This window comes from Nematolebias whitei, chromosome 7 (genome assembly GCF_014905685.2).
Source record: "Nematolebias whitei isolate Nwh7 chromosome 7, NemWhi1, whole genome shotgun sequence".
NCBI lineage: Eukaryota > Metazoa > Chordata > Actinopteri > Cyprinodontiformes > Rivulidae > Nematolebias > Nematolebias whitei.
This window is the reverse complement of record NC_056504.1, coordinates 49,891,776-49,917,236: the sequence shown is the minus strand read 5'-3', so window position 1 is coordinate 49,917,236 and position 25,461 is coordinate 49,891,776. Positions and strand designations below refer to the sequence as shown.

The 25,461-nt window shown below is 41.9% G+C and overlaps 1 protein-coding gene across 3 annotated transcripts in view; it reads right to left on the bottom strand.

The window, feature by feature from the left end:
* Nucleotides 1–25,461, bottom strand: part of LOC119412049 (plasma membrane calcium-transporting ATPase 1) — a 98,365-nt gene that overhangs the window by 29,888 nt on the left and 43,016 nt on the right. For 2 of the 3 annotated variants that reach the window (XM_037679028.1, XM_037679026.1), the window contains exons 3-8: nt 20,885–21,264; nt 8,455–8,652; nt 6,926–7,183; nt 6,355–6,480; nt 6,060–6,185; nt 4,376–4,411 (exon numbers count right to left, since the gene is read on the bottom strand). In XM_037679028.1, coding sequence (XP_037534956.1) covers nt 4,376–4,411; nt 6,060–6,185; nt 6,355–6,480; nt 6,926–7,183; nt 8,455–8,652; nt 20,885–21,080 — 940 coding nt within the window. In that variant the 5' untranslated portion in view covers nt 21,081–21,264. The remainder of the gene's footprint in view (nt 1–4,375; nt 4,412–6,059; nt 6,186–6,354; nt 6,481–6,925; nt 7,184–8,454; nt 8,653–20,884; nt 21,265–25,461) is intronic. The other variant, XM_037679027.1, reaches the window with a different exon arrangement.

Below are 25,461 nucleotides of genomic sequence, written 5' to 3'. Positions count from 1 at the left end.
ACCTGAACATCACAGATCATCTTCCTGGTTGAACCTGAACATCACAGATCATCTTCCTGGTTGAACCTGAACATCACAGATCATCACACAGTTTGGACCTGAACTATCATTATTAAATCATCTCTGATAAAAAGCTGTTGTTTTCTGTGCAGATGTTCCTCTGACTGAAGTCACCTGCAGGTCAAACACCAAGAACTTTGTGTTTAAAACATCTTAGTAGTGAAATGAACACAGTAGTCCGTTTGTTACAAAGATTATTTAAGAAAAGTCACTTCTTTAAAAACTTTCATATTTTCTATAACTTTTTATCCAAAAACTTGCATTTCATAAAGTAAACTTTTCCTAATTTTTGAGGATTTTCTACTTTTTATGTGATGATCAAATGAATATATTTAGATTAACGATGGGCAAAATAATCATCACTACGACATTCATTTTAGTAACAGATTTTCTGTTGTGTTTGCACCTTGTGTTCATCAACAGAGTCTCTGGACAGAACAGATTTTAAAAGCTCGGTTTTAAGTGGATCCATGTGGACAGGAGAAACAGAGTTTTTCAGAAATGATGCTGTAGCAGCCTGGTTAACTCACGCCCTCTCTATCCCTCTGTGATCCAGAAACAGTTTTCACTAGTTTTCCCATGTCTGATAGCAGCAGAATCACAAGAAAGTGGGACAAACTTTGATAAAAGTTGAAATGGTTCTTATCTGTGAGAAAAAAAAAAGTTTTGTGAGAATCTTTAGCCAAGTTAAGAATAGTCTATGTACATATTTTGCAATGATTATTACAATTACTATTGCAGTGGTTTATTATCTGGGTGTCCAAATACTTCTTTAAAACGTCTTCAGTTGATCCAAAATGCTGCTGCCAGAGTCTTAACTGGAGTTACTGGGAGAGATCATATCTCTCCAGTTTTAGCTTCTCTCCATTGGCTCCCTGTCAAATCCAGAATAGAATTCAAAATCTTAAATCTAAACTACAAACCCTCAACAACCTAGCTCCATCTTATATTTGAGGTCTTATTGCTCCATATTTTCTTAACAGAGCACTTCACTCTCAGACTGCAGGTTTACTTGTGGTTTCTACAGTTTCCAGCAGCAGAATGGGAGGAAGATCTTTCAGTTCTCAGGCTCCTCTCTTGTGGAACCAACGTCCAGTTTCTGTCCGTGAGGCTGACACATTGTCCAGTTTTAAGACTGGGATAAAGACTTTCCTTTTTGATAAATCCTATAGTTAGGGTTGGCTTATCATGCTGCTATAGGCTTAGAGTACTAGAGGACAAACTGACCTCATTTCCTTAAATTAATTGTTAAAATTGAATAGTTTTCATTTGATTCCATCTTAACATGTGATTCTTGACCTGACATTGTGTATCTGTCCCTACCAAACCCAGCCGGTTGAAGCAGATGGCCGCTTGTCGTGAGTCTGGTTCTGCTAAAGGTTTCTTCCTCATGAGTGAGTTTTCTTTCCACTGTCGCCTTCATGCTTGCTCAAGATGAGAGTTCTGTGATTTAAACTTTCAGCAGTCCGCTCCTCAGATAAATAATGTTAAATTATTATTTTATAATATATAAATGTTTCTGTTCAGTGTCCAGAGATGACTTCTGTTGTGACTTGGTGCTTTATAAATAAACTGAACTGAATAAAAAAAAATGATACGTTGTTAATGTGGACACAGTCACCACCTCGTGGTGTGGTATGAAGATTTTATTGCTTTTAAAAAGATGTAAGACAATAGACATAGATATAAGTACAAGAAAATGTATGTTTATAAAATATCAGGAGCATTGTGGACGGTATTGTATATCGCTTATCTGTAGTTTGGTAACGGAGGCAGCAGGTCCAGGACAGAAACTCAGACCTCCCTCTCCTCAGACACTCTCCAGCTCCTCCTGGGGGACCACAAAGTGTTCCCAGGACACAGAAGATATATAATCCCTCCAGAGAGTTCCGGGTCTGCCCCAGAGTCTCTTCCCAACGGTAAGAGTGCAGAAGACCTCCCATGGGAGGACCATGAAACATCCCAACAAGATGAACCTCCTCAGCTGAGTCAATGTGATGCAGAGGAGCAGCAGCTCCATTCCCAGCTCCCCTGGATGACGGAGATCCTCACCCTATCTCTAAGGCTGAGCCCCCACCCTACGAAGTCATTTCAGCCGCTTGGATCCAGGATCAGGTTCTTTCAGTCCTGATCCAAACCTCAGGACCATAGGTGAGGGTTGGAACCTAAATAGATCAGTAAATCCAGAGCTTTGTCTTTTGACTTAACTCTTTTTTTCATCACGACTGACCGAAGCAACGCCCTCATTACTGAAGACAAGGCTTTAATCAATTGACTCAAGAAGGAACCTCTCAGAAAACAAATGTTTGTTTTAAGACAGTTTCCTCTTTTTGCTCGGTAAATCAGGTAAAAAAAGAAAAGTCCTCCAAACTTGTGGAGGTTTTCTTTTGGAGGTCGTTTGAAAAGTGTTTGTGTGATGATCTGTGTGTTTTCTGGTCCATCTGCAGCAGATGCTTTAACCACAGGAGCAGGGAGGAGGGGGTCCGAGTGTGTGTTCAGAGGCAGCTCTCAGGAAGCTGGACGGCAAATAAAAACTGAGACAGTTGGACGACTGGACAATAAACAGACGACGTCAATAGAAAACGTGTGCCATAAGAATGTCTCCGGTTCCCCCTGGAACACTTAACAGAACATTTTTAAGTTTTGTAAAAATTAATTTATTTGTGTAATTATTCAATTTAATTATTATTATTAATAATAACAGTAATTACCATCATCACCTGGCAGAAAACAACTGTAATGATAAATGATGGGTATATTTGCTGAAATATTTTATCTTGTTTACTAAGTGTTTGTGTAACCCTTTACACTTAACGATTTATAAACTTTGGTTTAGCAATTAATACCTCGTCATTATCGACTGCCTTTCTTCAGATTAGAGATGAGCAATGCTTTTTAAATATCTAAGCAAATTACAAAAATAATGCCACTGTCATTGTTTTTTGGTTTGAAACTAAACTTTGCTACAAGTGTGAACCGTGAGGTGACGGTCGTAAAACAGACAGAAGGTCCAAAACGATGAAGTGTCAGCTGAGATTAGAGCTTGTTAAGATGAACTCTGCTTTTTGAAGGTTTGTTGACACTTGTGCTATTTTAGTAAGTCCTGCAGGAGTTAAGGACAAAGAAGTCTGTGTTGTGAGGAGTTGGTCTGATGTTTGGACCAGTGGCTGCTTGGTGCTGGAGGAGGACGGGACGACATAATGGCTGCTTATCTGAAGAAGAGTCCAATAATTACAGACAAATTTGATCAGTATTTTAGACGGTAATTTCGTGCTCTTGGTCATCATCACCACCATTAGATGGAGTCCAACAGTTTGATGTGTTTCAGTTCAACTCATTAACACAGAGCTTTGTACTAAATGTATCATGTATATAATAAATTTACTTCTCCAGTTGTGTAGTCCACAGTGTGTGTGTCTTGTCTCATGCAGTCTTTTCCTTCCTCTCATGCACACAATGTGCACGTTGACATCAGTTGCATGATGTTTGTATACACGCTGCATCTGCAGACAAATATTTTCATGTCTGACAATTTCAATTAGGCTTATTTTTCCACATTTCATTTAAACCGAGGACAAAATGCAGCTAGGTTGTCTTCTGTTATATTGGTTACCATAGCAACATAATATCAGTATTTTTGGTTCAGAAATATCAGCAGAGACTTTTCTACTGGAACGCTCGATCCAACTGCAAACGGAGAGGTCGAGCTAATCTTTCCCGTCACAAACTATAAAAAGCACGTTTATGATTTGAAAACTGTTTCAAATGTAACAATGAAGGTGAAGATTGTTACCGATTAATTGGAAGTTCATAAACAGCTTTTAAGAGCATTAAACTACCATCTTATGTTTGTTAGAACCTGTTCTGTTAGTGCAGCTCATTTTTCTGCAAAGCATTAAAGATTAGTTTGTCTGGAGGTGCAGCTGTTCATCATCTGGGCACAGATCTTTACTGTAAGCATCAACAGCCTTTTGTTCTGCTAAAATCAAATCAAGCTTCAACAACTAAATATTAATACATGTACAGGAAATGTTGTCTTTCCTGAGGACTGGGACACTGTTTGGTAGTTACCATGGCAACAGTGGGCACTAGTTGTCAAAGACCTGAGGGGTGAGAGTTGCATCCTTGAACAGGTAAAGCAAGGTGAAAGGCTGTCCCCTCCCCCACCCCCCACCCCCATTTATTCAGCAGACAGAGAGACAGAGAGATGGAGGACAGCCTCCCCTCCCGCCGCTGGCTGGCTGGGGGTGAGGAGGGGGTGAGGAACGGGGAGGATGGAGGGACCGAAGGACAGATGGATGAATGGAGGGGTTACCTTTGTTGCGATTTTCGGGGGGTCCTTGTTTTTTACCTGTTCGGACAGAGAGAGAGGGCGGAATGCTGATAAGATGGCTCAAAGGAAAAGATCGAATCAAACTGAGGGAGAAAGCAAAATTCAAACTGATAGAAACCCACAGGTGTGTGTGTCGTGTGTGTGCTGTGGGCAGGAATGGACGGATCAGACGAAAGAGACACGAGGCTTCGCTCTGCAGAGAACCACCAACATCCAACACTTTGTGCTTTAGATTAAAACTCTGCACCGTGTTTACGTGAGCCGAGCTTTTAATGATCGTCTTGGAGAAATGAAACAAACTGCACTTTAGGTGTAATTCTCCAAATGAAATGATCAGTTGTGTGTATTTGTACACATCCGAGGGACAAAACTGTATAAAAAGGTAAATGTGAGTGCGTGAACTCTTGTATAGAAAATGGGATTAAATTTGGGAAGAATGTTGTTGTTTTTTTAAAGCAGGGATTATTTGGGGTAATAAATAAATGAATTTTAAGTAAATGTGAAAGTAAAGTTTTGTTTTGTGTCTTTATTGTTGTTAGCACTAATTCATAATAATTGTAGCTTTAAGCTTCAGAACATTTAGGATGCGGTTCTCCTCAGGAGAAGTCCCACTTGGGTCGTTTGTTTGAATTTGGTCAGCAGATAATAAACTTGAGTGTCTCTCTCTGCTGAGCTGGTACATTCAGCCAGTTCACAATGAATGCCTGACAAACTCAAACTTTAGCCAATAAAACAAATGGTCAGACAAAAACAAAGTAAAGAAAAAGACGAGTAAAGGGTATTAGCATGATCACAAGCAAATCTGAAGCAGTAGAGACGGACTGCAGGAGCCTGTTGGTTTGTATCAATCTGCTGGAGACACTCATCACTAGTTTCCAACACAAAGAAAGAAGCTAATTTACACTTAAAATCTGAGTCTGGATTTCATTCCCATAAACACACAATCAGAATAAATGAGACCATGATGGAGCGTTTGTTCAGAACCGTTCTGCTGTTCTGAGAGAACGCAGCTTCAAAATATTAAAAAGATATTCTGAACAAATCACTCCATAGAGACCAATCAGGGCTTTAGATCACATGACGGGTTCAGAGTCTTGCCATGTGACTGCATCATGGTGGAATCAAACCCCCGGCTCATTAGAGGACGACTGCGCTAACCAATGAGCCACAGCCGCCGCACACACCTCTCCAGTTAAAAAGTATAGCCGTGTGTGTTCTGTCTGGGAGTTCAAGGCAAAAAGACATGAAGTGTTGGGTCAGATCAGAACGTTTGAGTTAAAGCTGGATTTTATGGAGAACTTCTGTTCTTGTAATGTCTTAGAAAAATCTGATCAATGAGAGGATAAAAATATGGATCCTGGGTGAGTAAAAATGTGTCGTAGCACAGACTAACTCATCTTTGGTCTCATTTATTCAGTCATGGTGTTTTGTTTCAGAATCGAGTTCAACACAGTCCTTCAGATAGTTCTGCTGAGCTCAGTCCAAACTGAAGGACTCAGATGGTACATCAGAAAACCAACACAAGCTCAACCCAAGTTGAAATGTTCTTCACAACTGTTGCTCTGGTTGCTTTCTTCTCAACACCTCAGACTTACGGTCGTCGTATGACTCTGACATTCGGTTGTGTTTGTGCGACATGTGTGACGGCTTCGTTTTCACGTCTTACTTTTCTTGACCTTCTTCTCTTCGTCGCGCTCGCTGCTGCCCATGAGGGTTAAGATGATGCCGGTCTGAGAGTTGAGGCCGACAGCTGACACCACCATCCTGCCAGATCCCTCCATCACATGAGTCCCTGAGGAGAGTTCACAAGCACCGTGTCACAACACAAGCTGGCTTTTCTCTGTAACCGCCCGTTTCAAACCCAGCCTTTCATTTATTCTGTGATTACTCGCTCGCTCGTGCGTGCGTGCGTGCGTGCGTGCGTGCGTGATGGCATCATGTGACTGGGAACAGGCACTCACCAGACAGCAACATGGGGTCCTTCTCAAGTGATTTGCGAACCTGATCGGTCTCCCCGGTCAGGGTGCTCTCATCGAGCTTCAGGTCGTTCCCTTGGATCAAGATCCCGTCAGCGGGCAGCAGGTCTCCTGCAGGCAGGGGTCAGAGGTCAGAGGTCAGGGGGTTTAAACTGCAGTGTCCACAGGTTTCACATAAAAATCCGAGGCTCGATATCAAAAAGTTAATCCGCTGTTCCTGAACCAGTTCGAGCAGCCATGTTTCTAAAAGAACAGACCAAACTTTTCCAAACATTTTGTTTGGAATAAGAACAAAACGTTCTGATGAATCCGTTTCTGAACGTCAGGCTGCTGACATTGAGTTCAGTATAAACCCTGTCAACAGAATAATTCAATGTTCGCTCCACCTCACCACTGAAATACTGAATATTTGGAACGTCAGACCCATTAAACCCTATCCAGAACTTTAACAACAGGTGGAAACTAAAAGCCACCTGGTTAAAGCCTGAGCTGAGGACATGAGAGAACCGGAGTTCTGCCGGCTTCACTCCACCTGTGAAGGTTTGATGTCTGTTACCGTATTTGATCTGAGCGATGTCTCCCACCACGATCTCAGCCACAGGGATCTGGATAACCTGGCCTTTACGGATCACCGTGAACTTTTGTTCCTTTTCGATGCGGTTCTGCAATCCACGGAACTGTTTCTCCTTGGACCAGTCGTTGAAGGCCGTTACCAGAACCACAATGATGACCGAGAACAGGATGGCCGCTCCCTCGATCCAGCCCGCCTGAGCTTCTCCATCGTCCTCGACACCGCCTGCAGCTTGGCCACATGCTGAGAGACACGTTTAAAAAATGTTTTACAAAAAACATTTAGTCTTTTTTCTTCTCAAACCAAACGAGACACGAGAAGAGGAGGACGATGGTTCAAACAATCATTTCACATGACAGGACGTTAGAAAGAGGAGCTGCAAACACGACAAGGGAAACACAAGCAGCTCAACCCTGAGGGCTTAGGACTCTACTACTAGTTATCTGTAGTACTAGTTATCTGTAGTACTAGTTATCTGTAGTACTAGTTATCTGTACCAAGTAGTACTAGTTAACTGATTCCCTGCAGTACTTGTATCTGGTAGCTGTAATACTAGTTATCTGGCTCCCTGTTCTCACAAACTTGAACATAATTGTTCTGAATGAAACGATCTGATCATTATTTTTATTTATTATTTAAATTCTTCACTTTTAGTGATTTAAAGAGCTGGTTGTCAAAGTGTAGTTTGTGGACCTAGTAGTTGACTGACAACTCTGTTGAATTCATCTGCAGAGAATGATGAACAGATGAAGACTGTGTGAGTGCAGCTACAGCGTGCGCTCTCAGGACATCATTACCTGCAGTGTTCCCTCAGTGAGGACTGAACTAGACAAAAGGACCTTCTCCTGCTCTGCTCCTGTTTCCTGGAATATCTTGTACAAAGATCTGAAGCTCTCAACCTTGACCTCTCTAAGTGGCTTCAAACATCTGGTAAGTTCATGGGAAAAACCAACACAGACATGTTCCTGTTTTTAGGTTTTTACATCGCTTTACAATGTAGCTGTTTGTTTTGTTTTTTTATTATAATTTTCTTCCATTTATTTTTCAATTTATATGCTTTATTTAAGATTGACTACTGTTGTCATCACTCTTTGTCTGAAACAGGTCTCTCTAGTAAATGAGTCCTGGAGACTCAATGAGACTAACCTGTAGACATAAAGGTTGAATGAACTAGTTATCTGGTTCCCAGTAGTATTAGTCAACTGGTTTCCTTTAGTAGTAGAGCTGGGTCTGAAACATTTCACCTGGTAAACTGAAGGTTAAAAACAGTGAATAAATAACAGTCGCGCACACACTGCAGTCTTCCTCTCTGGACTGAAGAGTTTCCAGTCAGACTGAAGTTTGATGAAGATCTACAAACAGATTTTAAGATGGGTTCAAGTCAGAAGAAGCTCCTGCTTTTCTCCTCATCCTCTACTTTCTAAACTCTCTACTTTCAGTCACGACTTTTGTGTCCTGAGGTTTCTGATGTGTAGAAGTTTTGTATGAAGAGTCTAAACATGGAAGGAACTGACCTTCAGTGTCGCCCCCTGGTGGGTGGTAGAAGGACAGACCCAATGAAATGATTGCAGCGATTTCCAGGATAATGAGTGTTACATCCTGCAGAGCCTCCCACACCAGCTGCAGGAAAGTTTTGGGCTTCTTTGGAGGAATAAAGTTCTTTCCAAAGACCGTCTGACGTTTTTCTAAATCCACCGGGTTTCCAGACAGACCTGTAGACAAACAAAACAGGATTGATCAGTTTCATGCAAGTAGTAAGGATTAGTCTTATTTTTATCATTTTCATCCTGGGTGAGCGCATGTGATAAGACCTGCGTTAAACACGCTACATTGCACGTGCACGTGTGCACTGGGCTGCCAGCTGCCTCTACCCAGCTCTCGTTTGTTTTATTTTTTTGCAACCTGTCAATCAGTCCTGTAGGCGTGTCAGCAAACGACCAATCGTGACCTCAATTTTTCCCTAAGGTAAACGCCCCTGGGCTGCAGCCCATCGAGGTGTACGCTCGAGTATGAAATCTCAACCGTCTGCGGACAGTGCACGGACAGTGCACGCAGAGTCCATGCGGCTCACGGAGTACACACAGTACACCCGAGTATGTGGGAGCCTTAAACCTGCAGTCTGAGAGCAAAATGCTCCGTTAGGAAAATATGGAACAATAAGATCTGTAATATAAGATGGAGCTAGGTTGTTGAGAGCTTTGTAGGTTAGAAGTAAGATTTTGAATTCTATTCTGGATTTGACAGGGAGCCAATGGAGAGAAGCTAAACTGGAGAGATATGATCTCTCCCAGTAACTCCAGTTAAGATTCTGGCAGCAGCATTTTGGATCAACTGAAGACGTTTTAAAGAAGTATTTGGACACCCAGATAATAAACCATTGCAATAGTCCAGTCTAGACGTGACAAATGCATGGACCAGTTCTTCTGCATCATCTTTAGATCAGATGTTTCTAATGTTAGTGATATTACGCAGGTGGAAGAAGGAGGTTCTAGTAACGTTTTTAATGTGGGGGATAAAAGAAATGATCAAAAATAACACCAAGATTTTTAACATTAGAGCTGGAGGACAGATTAATGCATCTAAGGAGGGAGAAAGACTGAAACATTCATTCATAAAATGCTCAGGTCCAAAAACTAAAACCTCAGTCTTGTCTGAATTTAAAAGAAAACGCACGTACGCAGAGCAACAAATTTAACATCTGCCAATCTATAAGGTTTCTGTCAAATTAAAAAGTATCTTTACTCAGAGGTTTAAATAAAGTGTGAAGTAAACGGAGCATAGAAGAAGATATTTGTGACGGTGCAGAGTTCAGCGTCTGGGCATTCAGATCAAAACTTTATAAATATATATTCCTGCACCGCTCTCCAACAGTTGCTTGTTAAAAGTAATTTTCTGACTCGATAAATAAAACCACAACTTAACGGCTGTATGACTGGGGGTGGGGGTGGGGGGGTGTCTGTGTGTGTACCAGTACTTTTAGGTAAACCACCAACAAGAATATTTTTAATTACATGTCCTTCTTATTATGTGGACATCCATCACAGAAACACGCCGACTCTCAAACCTGCTCAGTTCACACGCAAGCAAAATAAGGTCCGTGGGCCAGAGGAGGCCCTGGGGCCATCTCATTCGGGTCCTCGACATCCTTGTTCAAAATTTAATTTAAAATCAGAAAGAAAAAAACGCAGTCCCTCGAGGAATGTTAAAATAAATTATGTACTGCATTTTACTAGTATACAATGGAGTGCTTTTCCCTAAAACATGATGAAACTTTTTAAAGGTCATGCTGACGAGACATTTTAAGGTCAGAGTTGATGTCTAACCTAATAAATCACGAGAGTTTGATATGCTAACAGAGTATTTTGACCAACCGTGTCAGTTTTTTAATAATATAAAAATAAGCACTGAGGAGGACTTCCTGCAGATAGTCTGAAAGAATTCAACCTTCAACGAATGTTAGCTTCATGCTGCCATGTAAAGCAGTGTAAGTTAGTGTTTCTGTTCTGCACAGACCTCCACCCCCTCGTTCTCAGCCACTCGTGGGTGTTTGTCTGCAGCACTGATGAATCCACTGAAGCTTTAACTGAACCTGACTGCCGTCCTGCTGAAAACACAATCTGCTGCTCCGTCAGAGCCAATAATCAGCAGCGCACCAACTCATCAGACCGATCAACTCTTTAGCAAAGCTGGTTACAAATCAGGAAAAATAGATCAATTCATTTATAAACGAACAGAATCAAACATCAGCGCACGTTTAGTGACATTTAAAGACATCTTCACCTGCTCCTCTGCTGACTGAGGGTCAGATATCTGTAAACTGTTGAGTTTTGCTTCCCAGCAGGAACTCGTTCAGAAACAAGAACACATTTGATTCTGGAAGGCTGCATCCAGTTTGAGCTCTTTACTTGTAGGTTTTTATTAAAAAAGGAGCTAATTAAACTCTCAAAACAGGACAACCAGCTGCAGCTTGTTAGACTTCATTTACTAACCTCAGTTAACCAGCAGCTCATCTTTACCTCCTCATTCTGTTAACAACAAAACCTGCTTTGTGTTTAAAGATTTTAAAGTCTGACAGCTGATGTTTCTGAATGAACCGTGTGTTAAAACGAGCTGAATTTCTGAGCGGTCTGGTGTGAACGTCAGACTCCCGGTGAAAGCGGGACATGTGCAGTGGAACGTGATGCGAATGTTCGACTGGAGCTGATGTTTCTGCTCGTCTGCAGAAACATCAGCTCAGACGGGCTCCAGAGAAATGCTTCCATCTCTTTTCTGATAACACGGAAAACAATTCAGAAACCAAAGCCAACAGCTGGATCCTAAAGTGAGAAACATGAACATTATTAGAGTGATTTGAGAAGCCCAATCAAATATAAAATCTAATTATAATTTAAAAAGGTGAGATGTTATAAAAGTAGGTCAAGGGAGATTAATGAGAGGTGAGGAAGCATGAGGCGAAGTGAGACTGTGGCAGGTTCAGCTCAGATTATGTGACAGAAGGAGAGATGAAATCAAAGGAAGAGGAATAAGAAGCAGGCGTGACGTCTGGACGAGAGTCAGTCATTTAAATACCAGGAAGTTAAACAAACAACAACAGAATCACACTTGAAGGGTCTGAAGAACATCGCAGATCTCGTTTTACAAAACCACAGTCACTACAACAAAATAATCGTGTTACTTTATCACTTTCATGTGCTGTGGAACACGCATGTTCAGGCTGTGAGCAGCAAACCTACAGAGAACAGACCGATCAAAGACCGACAGAACCTTGATGTCTTGAACCACTTGGGCTGTGGCTGCCTGGGAGGAGTCGACGGCCCCCAGAAACCATCTTATCACCAGCAAACTGGTTGGTCCACTATAGGAGTGTACTGCTTAGTGGGGAAACAGCTTGTGACTCCTCAGACTGATGAAGCCCTTTGGATGAAGGGCGAAACGTCTCAACGAAAAAAACATCCAGATGACCTGACTGAACATTGTTGGACCGAGAGAAAAACAATAAAATGAGATCAAACTTGGTCAACTTAATTTAGTGAGATGAGTTGCTGATTGACCTGAACTTCTCAGATCAATAATCAGACGTGATGAAACGATAAAAACTGCAGGATGTAAAACAACTTCACTGTGTGCAGCTCAGGGGAGGAAGATTAAAACTGATCCAGGTCCAGATTGAGAGCTCAGAAGGTGCTGGGTCACTGCTCTGGTTCGGCAGACCCAACACGGTTCTGGGTTTTCTAACAAACAAAACAAAAAAAGGCCTTTACTTCAAAAGTACAGCAACTTCTTTTTAGTTTGATTAAATACATCAACAATAACAAAAGTACGAACATTTCAAAGGACAAGAAAAACATCAGATGAGATGATGTGAGAAGTTTGGAGGAGGAGATGTGAGATGGCCGACATCTGATCAGTCCAGGTGAGACAGGTGAGCTGAGCTGATGAGAAACGTGATCAATGATCAGAAAATTTAACTAAAGCCTCCCCCCGTGCAGCAGCGCATGTTGCTCCACCTGTGTGAGAGCAGCAGGACCATCGGTCCAACATCCCAGAACTGCAGAGGAAACAGAAAACGAGGTTTTAAATCAGAACCGTCATCGTTCATGTTCGGTCCAGACGGGTTTATCACTTCAATCCCAGAGACCGAACTGAAAGCTGCCGTCACGCTAAAATAAAGAACAGGAGAATCACAGAGAACCTGTTCTGCTCTTATGTTCTGCTGGCACGTTGCATCCAGCGCCTGGCGGCGGCCCGCTCCCACAGGAGATGGAGACTGTAGCTCCAAGATGATGCTCCAAATCTGAGGAGCTGCTCGTTGCACACACCACGCAACACCCTGAACCTTCGCCTGCAGCAGAAACGGACTTCGCTGGTCCAGAACAGAACCAGACAGGCTGCTCTGTCTGCTCCCTACAATCTGAGGCTGGATGCTGTTCTGGGTTTCAGCATGGAGGTCAAAGTCAAGGTCAAATTACACAGAAAACAGACACACTGCTGTCTTTCAGCTAACACAGCAGCTTCAACTTCCTTTAAGTTGACGTAACAAGACGCTTCTAAGATGCAAGAATTACCAAGTTCTAAATTATTCAAATCTGACGTCCAGCGAATAAAAAGACTAGAGTCCACCGGATCGTTACTCCAGCTTCATCTCCTGGTCTCCCTTTTGGAGTTTAGATCTTTACTACATGTCTCTGGTGCTGGTTGAGGACACCTGGTCCTGGTGGACGTCTCTATAGAATTTTTTTATTAAAACAATCTTCTTGGTTTCTGAAAATGGAGTTTAGGTTGTCATCATTTTAAGAACCAGGTTGTGGCAACTTATTAAACACGCTGCTCTGCACCAAAGACCGCTGCCAATCTTCTCAGGAGTGGACGGCCCAGCAAATTCACCCAAAGGTCAGACTCTGCAATGCTCAGAGGAACGACGTCCATTTCAGACTGGAGAGAGGGGGTTCCAACTATTGTGCTTTTCAGTGCTGAAATATGACTGTAAGACGAAGAACAACTGAAAGTGAACATTAAAAGCATAAAGCTCATGTAGAGTCAGACTCCCTGATACAAGCAGGCTAACGGGACCAGGAAGCAGCTGACCTGCGAGCTGCAGAACAAACACCACAGAGGTTTGATTTGCTGAACAGAGCTCGTCATGTGTAGTAACTGAATAAATATGAACACAACTGATTTATTCAACCATTGCATTCAGTCAGGATGGCAGGCTGCGGCACACATTACAGATCATTTACAAGCAGATAAAGACAAATGGACGCTATGATGTAGGCATGGAGGTAATGAAGCTGTTGATCATTAAAACACTGACTGGAGTCTGTCTTTTAAAATTAAAATGAAAAATGATTCCATTTACCATAAATCAAAGCTATGGCCACAATAATAATTAAATAACGCATTATGAACTTTTCTGACATTTTGGTTTAAAGAACGTCAGATTTAAAAGAAGAGTTACATTTTTGAACAAGCAGGATTTAAAAACCTCTCGTCTCCAGCAGAGGCTCTTTGAATGAGAACAAACTCAGAACATTTGAAACTTTCCTTATTTAAAATAATCCAAAGAGAAAACTGTGGAGACATGACAAACTGCAGCTCTTCATGCGTTTCTTTCACTGACGGACGGCAGGAGGGTTCTGCTTGGACCCGCTGCAGGCTGTGTGTTGGTTACAAGAACAGGAGCCGGGTCTCACAGCTTGAACTGGACCTCTCCACACCACAGAACCTGTGATGACCCTCACACATCAACAGACAGAGAAAAACTCTGAACATGTACAACATATTAATTCAAGTGAGCTGATTGGACTCTGGATCTTAGTCATTATTCTGAAAACTACTTTCAGGTATTCAGAACAAAATGTTAAACATTTTAATAAAACAAGAACTAGCTTCAGTTTTGGCATCATAAAAAAAAATCTGTATCCAAAACCTGCAGAAACAAGAAACATCCACTGCATCCTAAAGAACCATCAGAAACCAGTTTGATAATCTGTAACCGCTTCTGTTACTGAATTATCTCCAATACCCAAAGGATAAAACTCGTCTTGGCTCTTTAATGAGACGGATTCCATCAGAACAAAATCTGAGTAAGTCCACAATGCACATGATTTTAATCAAACCTGATCAAGACAACATTTACTAAAAATAAACATGTCTGGACTTGTGTTTAAAAACCTGCTCCTTCACAGGAACAGATAAAAGCAGAGACTGTCTCCTGAGCAGTGACAAGAAATATTTATTTGATTAACCTAAAATAACTATTTTTAGAGCCCGTGTGCCTTTCTGAAGTTGAGGTTGAATAACTCCAACCAGCTTGTCTGCCTCATGCCTTTGAGCCCGACGTCTTCTCAGACTGGGAGTTTGGTGAGGTTTAATCCTGGCGGAGGTTGGTGTCTTTTGAAATACAACACAATGCAAACAACACACTCCAGAATTTGCATACTGGTTTTAGACATGTAACGAATAAAGTTGTATATGAGTGGGGCAGTCGTTCAGATTTTACATTTTTTCCAAACCACCAACATGAACAAGCAGCGTGCAGGAATCGGCTGTGATGAAAGAAATGAAACCCATCACTAAACGCCTTCAATAAACCACAGAATGTCCGATTTTCAAGAAAATATTCACAAAACATTAGTTGTTTAAAAAAAGAAGTTTGTAGTCCATGTCTCTGTCTCCAGACCATACAACAGAGCTGGTCTCACCACTGTCTTGTAAACTTTTCCTTTGACCTTTACTGACACCCTTTTGTCACAAATCACTCCTGAAACTTTTCTCCATCCACTCCATCCTGCCTGAACTCTTCTTCTTTACCACATTCCCCATTTTACTGGACAGTGGACCTCAAGTCCTTGAAGCCCTGCACCTTTGTGACCTCTGCTCCTTGTAGCCTCACTGTTCCACCTCCTCCCTCTCATTCACACACATGGACTCTGTCTTACTACGGCTGACTTTCATTCTTCTTCTTTCAAGTACATACCTCCACCTATCCAAGTTCTCTTCCACCTGTTCCATGTTCTCATCACAGGTCACAATGTCATCTGCAAACATCATAGTCCACGGGGATTCCTGCCTGACCTCATCTGTTAGTCGGTTCATCACCAGAGCAAACAAGAAGGGGCTCAGAGGCGATCCTTGATGCGCTCCCATCTCCACCTTGAAGCTATCTGTCACTTCTATAGCACATTTCACTACTGTCCTGTTGTCCTCAAACAGGTCCCGTTGTCCTCAAACAGGTCCCGTTGTCCTCAAACAGGTCCCGTTGTCCTCAAACAGGTGTACTTCTCCATCAGCATCCTCAAAGCAAAGATGGTGTCTGTGGTGCTCTTTCTCAGCATGAAACCATACTGCTGCTCACAAACGGTCACCTCTGGTCCAAGTCTTGATTCCACAACTCTCTCCCAGATCTTCATCCTGTGGCTCGTCAACTAAATTGCTACAACTCTGTACATCACACTTGTTCTTAAAAATGGGCACCAGCACACTTCTCCATTCCTCAGGTATTTTCACTGTCAAATATGTCATTGAATATTTGAGTCAAAAACCTCACTGCCATCTCTCCAAAACATTTCCAAACCTCCACTTGAACGTCATCAGGTCCTACTGCCTTCCTCTTAGAGCTGTCATTTCTAACACAAACCCGAAACCCGGCCCGGACTGACCCGGATTAGGGCTGGTCCAGGCCGTTATAATGTGATTAATGTGCGGGCCGGGCAATTCTCGGGATTTGATGAGGTTTTATTAATCATACAACACAAATAAAACTAAGAATGCACAATATAAAATTGTGTTAATCTACTTGAGGAGGAGGCAGGTCCGACCGGCCAGTTTAAAGAAGTTTTTAAAAAGTTGCGTTAAGCTCAGATGGACACCTGTCATCAGCCGTGCACGTCCCCTGACTCGCCGGTTGAAATAGACTTGCTATCTGTCCAGGGTGTACCCCACCTTTCATACAGTGATTGCTTGACATGGGCACCAGTGACCCCCGTTACCCGAAAAGGAAGAAGCGGGTAAAGGTAATGGATGGATCAATCAGCTGATCGCCGGCTGCGCACGTCTCTGCACCTGCGGTGAAGGAAGTAGCAGCATCTACAAAAGCCGAAGCGAGCAGCGCGTTCAATTAAAATAGCCTTGTTCTATATTTTTCCAAATAATTTCGCTCTAAAAATATTTTTGTTCATCTGTATAACAGCCAATCTTTAGAGTTGATTTTTTTAGGCTATTTGTTTTGTATATTAATATCCATTTGCTGATTTGTTAATAAAAAGAAATCTTATATTTTCCTTTCATTACATTTTTAAAAAGTATAATGTCAAACTGATTTACTTACAAAAGCAGTAAAAGTTTAAAAAAAAAAAAAAAAAAAGTGTTTTTCGGGTTCGGACCTCTAATTACCGGTAATCTGTTGGGTTCGGGTAGGGCTCGGAAAAAAAAAAACTACAGGCTCGGTCGAGTCCAAATTTATTAGGCCCGAATGCAACTCAACTACCCCTTCATTCTTTTCAGAGCTTTCCAAACTTCACCCTCACTAATCAGTCCCACTTTCAGGTCTACAGCTTCTATGACATCTATTTTACTTTCATCATATTAATTCATTAACTTCTCAAAGTACTCCTTCCCTCGTCCCATCACAATCCTCACTTGTTAGAACATTACTATTTCTACCTTTAACAAGCCTAACCTGCTGCATATCCTTTCCAGCCTGATCACTCTCTCTAATTAGTACGTCTTTCTCTCCTTCTTTACTGCCCAGCCTTTTGTACAACTCATACGCAATTGGTTTTGTCTTAGCTACCTCCCTCTTTGCTCTACGTCCCATCTCCTTATATTCCTGTCTCCTCTCTTCAGTCCTCTGTCATATTCCTTCTTGGCTAATCTCTTTCTTTGAACAGCTTCCTGCACTTCACTATTCCCCCACCAGGCTTCCTTATCGTATGTTCTCTGTCCAGATGACACACCAAGTACTTCCTACCTGTCTCTCTAATTATTGTTGCTGTAGTAGTCCAATCATTTGGAAGCTCTTTCTTACCACCCAGAGTCTTAACAGCTCCTCTCTGAATTTCTCACAACATTCTTCTTTCTTCAGCTTCCATCATTTGGTCTTCTTTTCTGATTTTACTCTTTCTTCACAACAGTCATTCTAGCACACACAACCATCCAATGCTGTCTGGCCATGCTCTCCCCTGCCACAACCTTACAGTCTCCAATCTCCCTCAGGTTTCCTCCTCTACACAGAATGTAGTCGACCTGCGTACTCCTTCCTCTACCCTTATAGGTCACTCTATGTTCCTCCCTCTTTTGGAAATAAGTGTTGACTACAGCCATTTCCATTCGCTTGGCAAAATCCACCACCACTGGTAATATTCCTGGTCTCTTGACACCAAACCTGTCCATCACTTCCTCATCCCCTCCGTTTCCTTCACCAATGTGTCCATTCAGGTCTGCTCTGATCACCACTCTCTCCTCCCTGGGAATACTCATCACTTCATCCAAATCTTTCCAAAACGTATCTTTCTCCTCCCCATCACATCCAACCTGTGGAGCATAACCACTGACGATGTTTAGCATCATACCCTCTACTTCTACCTTCAGATACATCACCCTATCCAACACTCGTTTCACCTCTACTACATTCTTTGCCAACTCCTCCTTCTGGACCACCTCTGCTCCATTTCTCTTTCTATCCACACCATGGTAAAACAGTTTGAACCCTGCTCCGAGTCCAATGCTGCGAGCCTTGCTGACCTTCCACTTGGTCTCTTGGACCAAGACACACCACAACAGTCGCAACACAGACTCATTGCCACATTTCAAATCCAAACTCATCTGTTAAAGTGGATTACGCACTGTGATTGCAAATGCACTGTCTTTTTTAAATTCTATTTTGTAGTCATTTTTACTGTGTGTATATAATATTGTGTCTGTTTTTATGCTCTACTATGTAAGGTGACCTTGAGTGCCAAGAAAGGCACCTACAAATATATTATTATTAATATTGGACACATAAAACATGTACCTTCCTTCTCTGCATCATGTCAGCCAGCTCTCTACATTTGTCCGTCATTGTCCCCACATTTAGAGTTACCATTCTCAATCCTACATTCTTGACTTTCCTCTTCTCCCTCTGTCTTCTGATACTTTTCCCTCTTCGTGGTCTTCAACTAACAGTAGCGCAATTTCCACTAGCAAACTGTTTGTCAACATCACCGGTGGGGGTCATTGTTAACCAGAGCCTCGACAGATCCAGTATGGTGTCGCTTGGATGAACTTGAATGTTAGTTTTGGCATAAGTGTTGCCCTTCCTGAAAGAACCCTCACCATTTACCCGGGCTCGGGATGGCACAAGCAATACACTGGCTTGTGCTCCCTAGTAGCTGATTTTGTAAATCTGGTGTTACCACAACAGGTAATCTTGAAATGTTTTAAATTAAATGCAGTTTCTCCTACCACTATCCAAGGAGGGCGCTCAGCCCGGTCAACAGAACTGAGCACCCTGCCTACCAATTTCATTTTATTTTTATTTTTTTAAACTAATAACATCTTAATTGTTTTCATGGAGGGACAGGACATCAAATTTGGACTGGTTCCATCCTGGATAGATGCTGTAATGGCTCCAGCTTCCTGTATGGAGTTTTGTAATTTAATACGTGTCTTTATGAACTGAAAGACCCAACATGTATCAGGGTTTGTTCAAACAAACAGATCTTTATCCTTTATTGTCTTGTATCACGATGACCAGTGGCTGTATGAGTCAGATGTAATCACTGTGGGTTTTACTGGAGGCAGAAAAGGTTTAGAACCAGTTTCTGCATTAAAAAAAAAGATTGTGATCATGTAATTAAATAAAAAAAATACTCATCAGGGTGTCCCGGACCAATCAGGTCCCACCATCTTGTCTGATGCTGACACTGGGCAATGTCCAGCTGAAACAGGGACTCCTCGTGTTTTAGAGCCAGACCCTCTGCTGTTTGACTTCAAAACCAGTGTCTCTAAAATCCACTGTCTTCACACACAAACTGAAGCCCAATATTTGACTACAGGTAGACAAATATTATCTGACACTTACACCAGGCTGACCGTCTTGTTTTGTGTTTGTTCTCAATCTTCCATCCCTCCACCCATTTCTCTCCCCCCGTCTCTATCTGCAGTGAAAATATAATTACACTTCTTTCATTAAAGTGAGTAATTTCTTACGTAGAGGACGCAACTACAAATGTCCTCTGATTACTAAATGGAACAGAGCAATGATCTATGGAGCCATTAGGGGAACGGGCTGGAACTAATTTCAATCCTGGAATGGACCGATGGCAACACACCCACACACACCCACACATACGCACACACACACAGATCAAAGGATGAGGGAGGGAGGAATAAACAGCAGCATGTCGGCCATTTTCTGGTCTCACTCTGAGCTCTGACTGAAACCCAAACTGATCGTCATTTTTCAATAAATAAGGAATGTTTCCATCTTTTACCAAAACATTATGCTGGTTGGGTCAGAGACACACACGCACACTAGCACGTGTTGTTTTGTGTGTGTCGGTCAGTAATTACAGAGGTGTTTCTATCATCTAATGAGAGCAGGAGTTACGGGACACGCACATTACCCCTGCAGAGTGTTTTTACGCTGCTGTGTCACAGTTCAGTCATAAAATCCCAACGCCATGCTGAGTGTTGAAAATGAAGCGCAGACAGCAGCAGATTAGGCAGAACACCAGGAGGTCAACACGATAAATGAAGATGAGCAATCAGACTTTCATTCAGCTGCTCTGCTCTCGTTTTATCGGCAGGCAGATGTGGAGACGAGACAACGAGCATCTGTGCTGATGGTTAATCAAGAAATAACCAACCACAGAGCACCTGAAGCTTCAAGGACCTGCAGTCAGATTACAATTATTCTACCTGTACTGTCAACAAATGTTATTGTTGGTTGTGGGGGGGGGTTATGGAGCTCACATAATGAAGCAAAGATTATGACTCGGCCATGTTTCTGGGGTTACATTTAAAAAAACGACAGAGGTGAGGCAGAAGCCAATATCGTCATACTGCAGAGAAATGCCACAACAAAAGTTAGTATAACAGGTTTTCCGTCTGATTGAATGCAGAAACTACAGCAAGGTCCTCTCCATAGGCAGAGTTTGTGTCCAAGATGTTGCAAGATGGCGGAGCGGCCTACAGGCTTGTCATGGTTGTGTTTGAGGTGAAAACAGTGAACTTGAGTGTGTTTTTGCTTTAAGGACTGTTTGTCTCGTTCACAACGGCAGCATTCTGATCAGAAACTTACCTGATGTCAGGTTTGGGTCTATTTAATCTATACAGTTATGTGTAAATACATGTGCCTGAGTCTGAGTCAGGAATACTTATGTTTAAGTTGTTGTCATTTTTATAAATACATAATGTAGTTCTCTAAATAAAGTCTGGTTTGGTGGACTAACAGGACCTTACCTTCAATAGGTGATGTTTTCAGGCGGCGGCAGATGCTCTGCACGTCTCCGAACCCCTCTTGGATCTTGCTGACGGCCTCGGAGCTCCGCTGCTCCATGAGGTCCCTTAGATCCTCCATTGTCACCCCAAAGTCCCCGTCATGGTTCCCCTCGGCGACTGAATTTCCCGGCGGGTGGTCGGCCGTGTTATTGGCCATGTTGATGCTCGTTACAGTAGAGTTGTTTCTCTGAATAATGACCGTCAATTCACAGGAATTGTGGGTAGTGTAGTTTTCACAGGAGGTGGTTGGAGGAGACAAATAAGCGAGTTTAAATCCAGACGTGGACGTGCATTTTCCTTTTGGTTACCATGGAAACAAGGAAGTAAACATTGGCTTCCCACTGCAAAGGAAACGGAAACAGAAACATTCTTAGAAATCAGAGATGGGAAATCATCTGAACATAGACCAACCAAACATCAGAGTTCAGGACTCACTCTAGTTTTAATTAATAGCACAGAGACTAATTTAGCCAATTAGAGGAGTTTCTTGTGTCATGATATTAAAGGGGCTGGTATAAACTGATCATCAATTAATGTTGCTCCTCTGATGCTCAGTAAATCTCTGCTCTCCTCGAATCATCTGCACCGTTTATTTTTATGGTATAGAAAGATTGTCATCAATAAAAACAGGACGTTTTGATCTCTGTTACTGAGAAATTACATCAAACAAAACCATCTTTATTATTAAATATAAAACACCTAATTAATTTATTCTTTTTTTTCTACTAATTTAATCTAAAAAAAAACAACATTGATTGTAAATATCCTAAAGATAATTCTGATTATTTCCAAACTGGAGTGTCTCACAGATCTGTGAAAATGATCAAAGTACGCAAAAAACTAAAAACTAATTTTAGTTGTGAGGAGGTCTGAGAGCCCATCACGTCCCAGCAGACGCTGGTGCGCCGTGAGAACATTCTTTTCTCTCTGTGAACTTTGCACACATGCTGAATAGATTTCAATCAAGGTTCCGTCTGCCTTAATTGATCATAAAGACTTGAAAATTAACTTGCTCCAACACAGTAAATATTTTGTCAGAAATAAAAATGGCCCTGAGACTGTTTTCTGTTATAAACCGATACCATAAATATCTACATCAGCTGAACATTTCTCAACGTAAAGCCATCAAAACTGAAACCGAAGGTGACAGACTGCGTCTGTGGTGTGGTTGGAAAGTTATTTGTTTTGATATTTCACTTCTCTACTCCTTTAACATAACGTCTTTTTATATTAGTTATTATATTATTATTGTCTATTTTTTAAACTTATTACTTTCCGCCACCGAGTTTGGTTGTTACATAGTCCAATAAAACTTCAGTGTGAAACTCATAAATCTAATTTATTTGGGTCCATGAAATGAGCTAACGTTCGTGTTTTTCACCACTACTCCAGTGGCATCAGAACACAGCTGATGTGATCCAACCATGAACAGTGGGGCAGAACTGTGGAAAAATACTTTGCACCGATGTTGAGCAGAGTTTAAAAACATTTTCACACACACCTCGTGTATTGAGGACACCACCACACCCCGGTCCAAAGGTATGCTTTTCTGTCTTTAGACCTAAACGACACACCTGTTCACTTCACGTGTTTTCTTTCCTGTCAGGTGGCCCACTGAGGACCTGACTTGTAGCTTAAAAAGCAACGACCCAAACACACAAACACACGCTCTCCTGAATAGATACAGCAAACTGACGGGCTGTACTTTTACTTTGCTTAACAAATAACATTAGGTGTGTATTGAAATTAGTGAATAATGGATGAATGAGAGTCTAAATGACTTCTGTCACTGAGTGAATGAGTGAATCGGCTGAGCTCTGATTACAGACTTTCAAAGTACATCATCAAACTGAAACCCATAAAAAAATCATCTTTAATAAAAGCTACTCAACATTAAGTCCAGGTTTGCTTCAAACTGAATTTAACAGCTCAGACGAGGAAACAAATGAAGCGTTTAGCTAAAAATAGTCAGACTCACAGCTGGACGCCCTGATGTGCTTCTAAACAAACTGATGAAAGGACTCAAAGCTACGTTATTACCGCTCTCCTCTCATGTGTGACAGAAAAATGCTTTACAACAACAAAAATCAATAAACACACAAACAAGTTTGATAGCTGATCATCTCGCAGTGACAAGCTGCATCCTGTTTTTATGGATTTATTTTTAACGCTTTACTTAGCTGCACAGATTTATCACCGACGAATCAGAATCTTTTGGGGCAGAACAACTTTCTGGTACCAAGAGTTGTGTTATGGTCACATGTATTACAACAAACTCCTGCAGGAAACACTTTGTTAACCAACTATTACAACAGATCGTTTAATCCAGTGACCGGCAGGACATTAACGACAGTCTTAAAGAGACAGCGGACAAAGAAGCACATGTAAAGCAAGAAAACTAGTTTATTTTGAAAAAAAAACTCTTCCTGGTGAGGAAACACTTCAGTAATTTTGTTCTCTTGAACAGACACTTTACAACCATCAGACTATCACCAATAATCAGATAGGAGTGATACTGGTGAGTCACAAGCATAAACAAACTAGTTTATTTCAGCTGCTCCCTGCTTCAGGGGTCACCACAGCGAGCAAACGCACATGAATGATTTGGCAAATTTGTTTTACACTGGATGCCCTTCCTAACGCAACCTGGGCTCAAACCTGCAACCTCAGGATTACAAGACTATAACAATGACCGCCAAGCTACTGCAGCCCTCCCGTAAACATAAAATAATAGACCATGTCTCTTTTCTTTCTTGTTGAGACTTGAAACCAGCAGGAACCATTTAATGAAAGCTACCATGTTGTATTTTTGGAACCAGAGTCTGTGCACATTAGGAATGTGGGACTTTAGGCCCCGCCTACTCCCCCCACGCAATCAATCATGGTGTCACATGACCTTTCTTTAACCATAAAATCACTATTTACAGCTAAACAAGTTAGAATATTAAATATTTTGAACATGCAGCAGTAAGGTGAGAACTGCAGGCATCAAGTCAAAACCGCAATAAAATGATCTGAGGTGTGTTTTTATTTTGTAACAGGGTCAGTGTCCTGTCAGTGTACATGAAGGGGCGGGGCTTAAATTTGTGCTGGGACCAGTCAACAGAGAACCTGGTCCTGTTTCAGCTTCAACGTCCAGGTTCTGCTCCGAGGTACACATTATTTACAGTCTGTGGTCGCCACTGATCAAAAGTAACCTAAATATGAGAATTGTCACAGTTTTCACACTCGGACAATAAAACCATACAGATGTGCTAGATTTCTACAGTCTGGAGTCCTTGAGCCGCTTGTCTACATTTTTGTGAAACTATCATCACATAATGTTATATTTTTATAACTTCTATAGCTTACTTCCTGCATATATGCCAATATCTGTTTAGAGCTTGGTTTATTAAGAAAAAGACAAAGAGGAGATCTATGGATGCAGTTAGAGAGGACATGAGGACAGAGGATGCAGAGGACAGAGTGAGATGGAGGAGGATGAATCGCTGTGGAGACTCCTGAAGAGGGAAAAGCCAAAAGAAGAAGAACTTGGTTTATTATCACTGCTGGGAATACAGTATTTATGTTCCCATGTGTTGAACCCACAGGAGTGAACAGCAGGATCCAATTGTTTTTTTCCTATGCGGACGTAAAGTGTTCTGTCCAAAACATGTGAGAACACAAACATGAAGGCGTGACCTTACACATGTCAACAGTTTTAGAAACAAGCTGCGTCAGTCAGAGGCGGCGTGAGTGTTTACGCAGCACACAGTGAACTAACTTTGGTTTTAATCCTCTCCATAGTAAAAAGGAAACGGATCAAAGCCTTAAAAGTTTACATGTTGATAAAGCTGTCATTAACACACCTCATATTTTCAGAATAAAGACTGGAGAGCTGCACTCGGCTGCATTTATCTGATCTGAACCAGGCATCTCCATGTTCTTCAGCCCTCTCTAAAAATGCTTCAGTTGAGCAGAGTTTCAGGCTCCACCAGGAGAAATGAGCTTAGACATGCAGAGACTCCGGCCCGGTTCTGAACGGTTAAACTACAAGCACCACCTCAGACTCCGAGCTGAACAACAAACTGCTCTCTGGTAAATATTCAGGCAGCAGAGTTGCTGCGTTGGCAATAATAACGAGACGTGTGCCAGTTTTCAGCTCACCAGGTGTGTCTACAGGGGGTGGGGCTTCACTGAGAGAGAGACAGTTCAACACTCGCATGGCTTCGCAGGACATTTCATCCAGCCAAACCTATAAAATGGTGCATTTACTTTGACAGCATGCAGGTGATTTTTAAAAATTCATCCAGTTTCAACACACTCAACGAAGCCACCAAACAGTTTGATCATCCGTTTTCATCATCTTCCATCAGACCGTCCCTCCGTTCAGACGGCTCTCCTCCTCCTCCTCCTCCGTCTCTGCCTCTGCAGACACACCTGCTCTGCATACTAAAGGAGCAGCTTGCACCACCCTGCCACACACACACACACACACACACACACACACACACACACACACACACACACACACACACACACACACACACACACACACA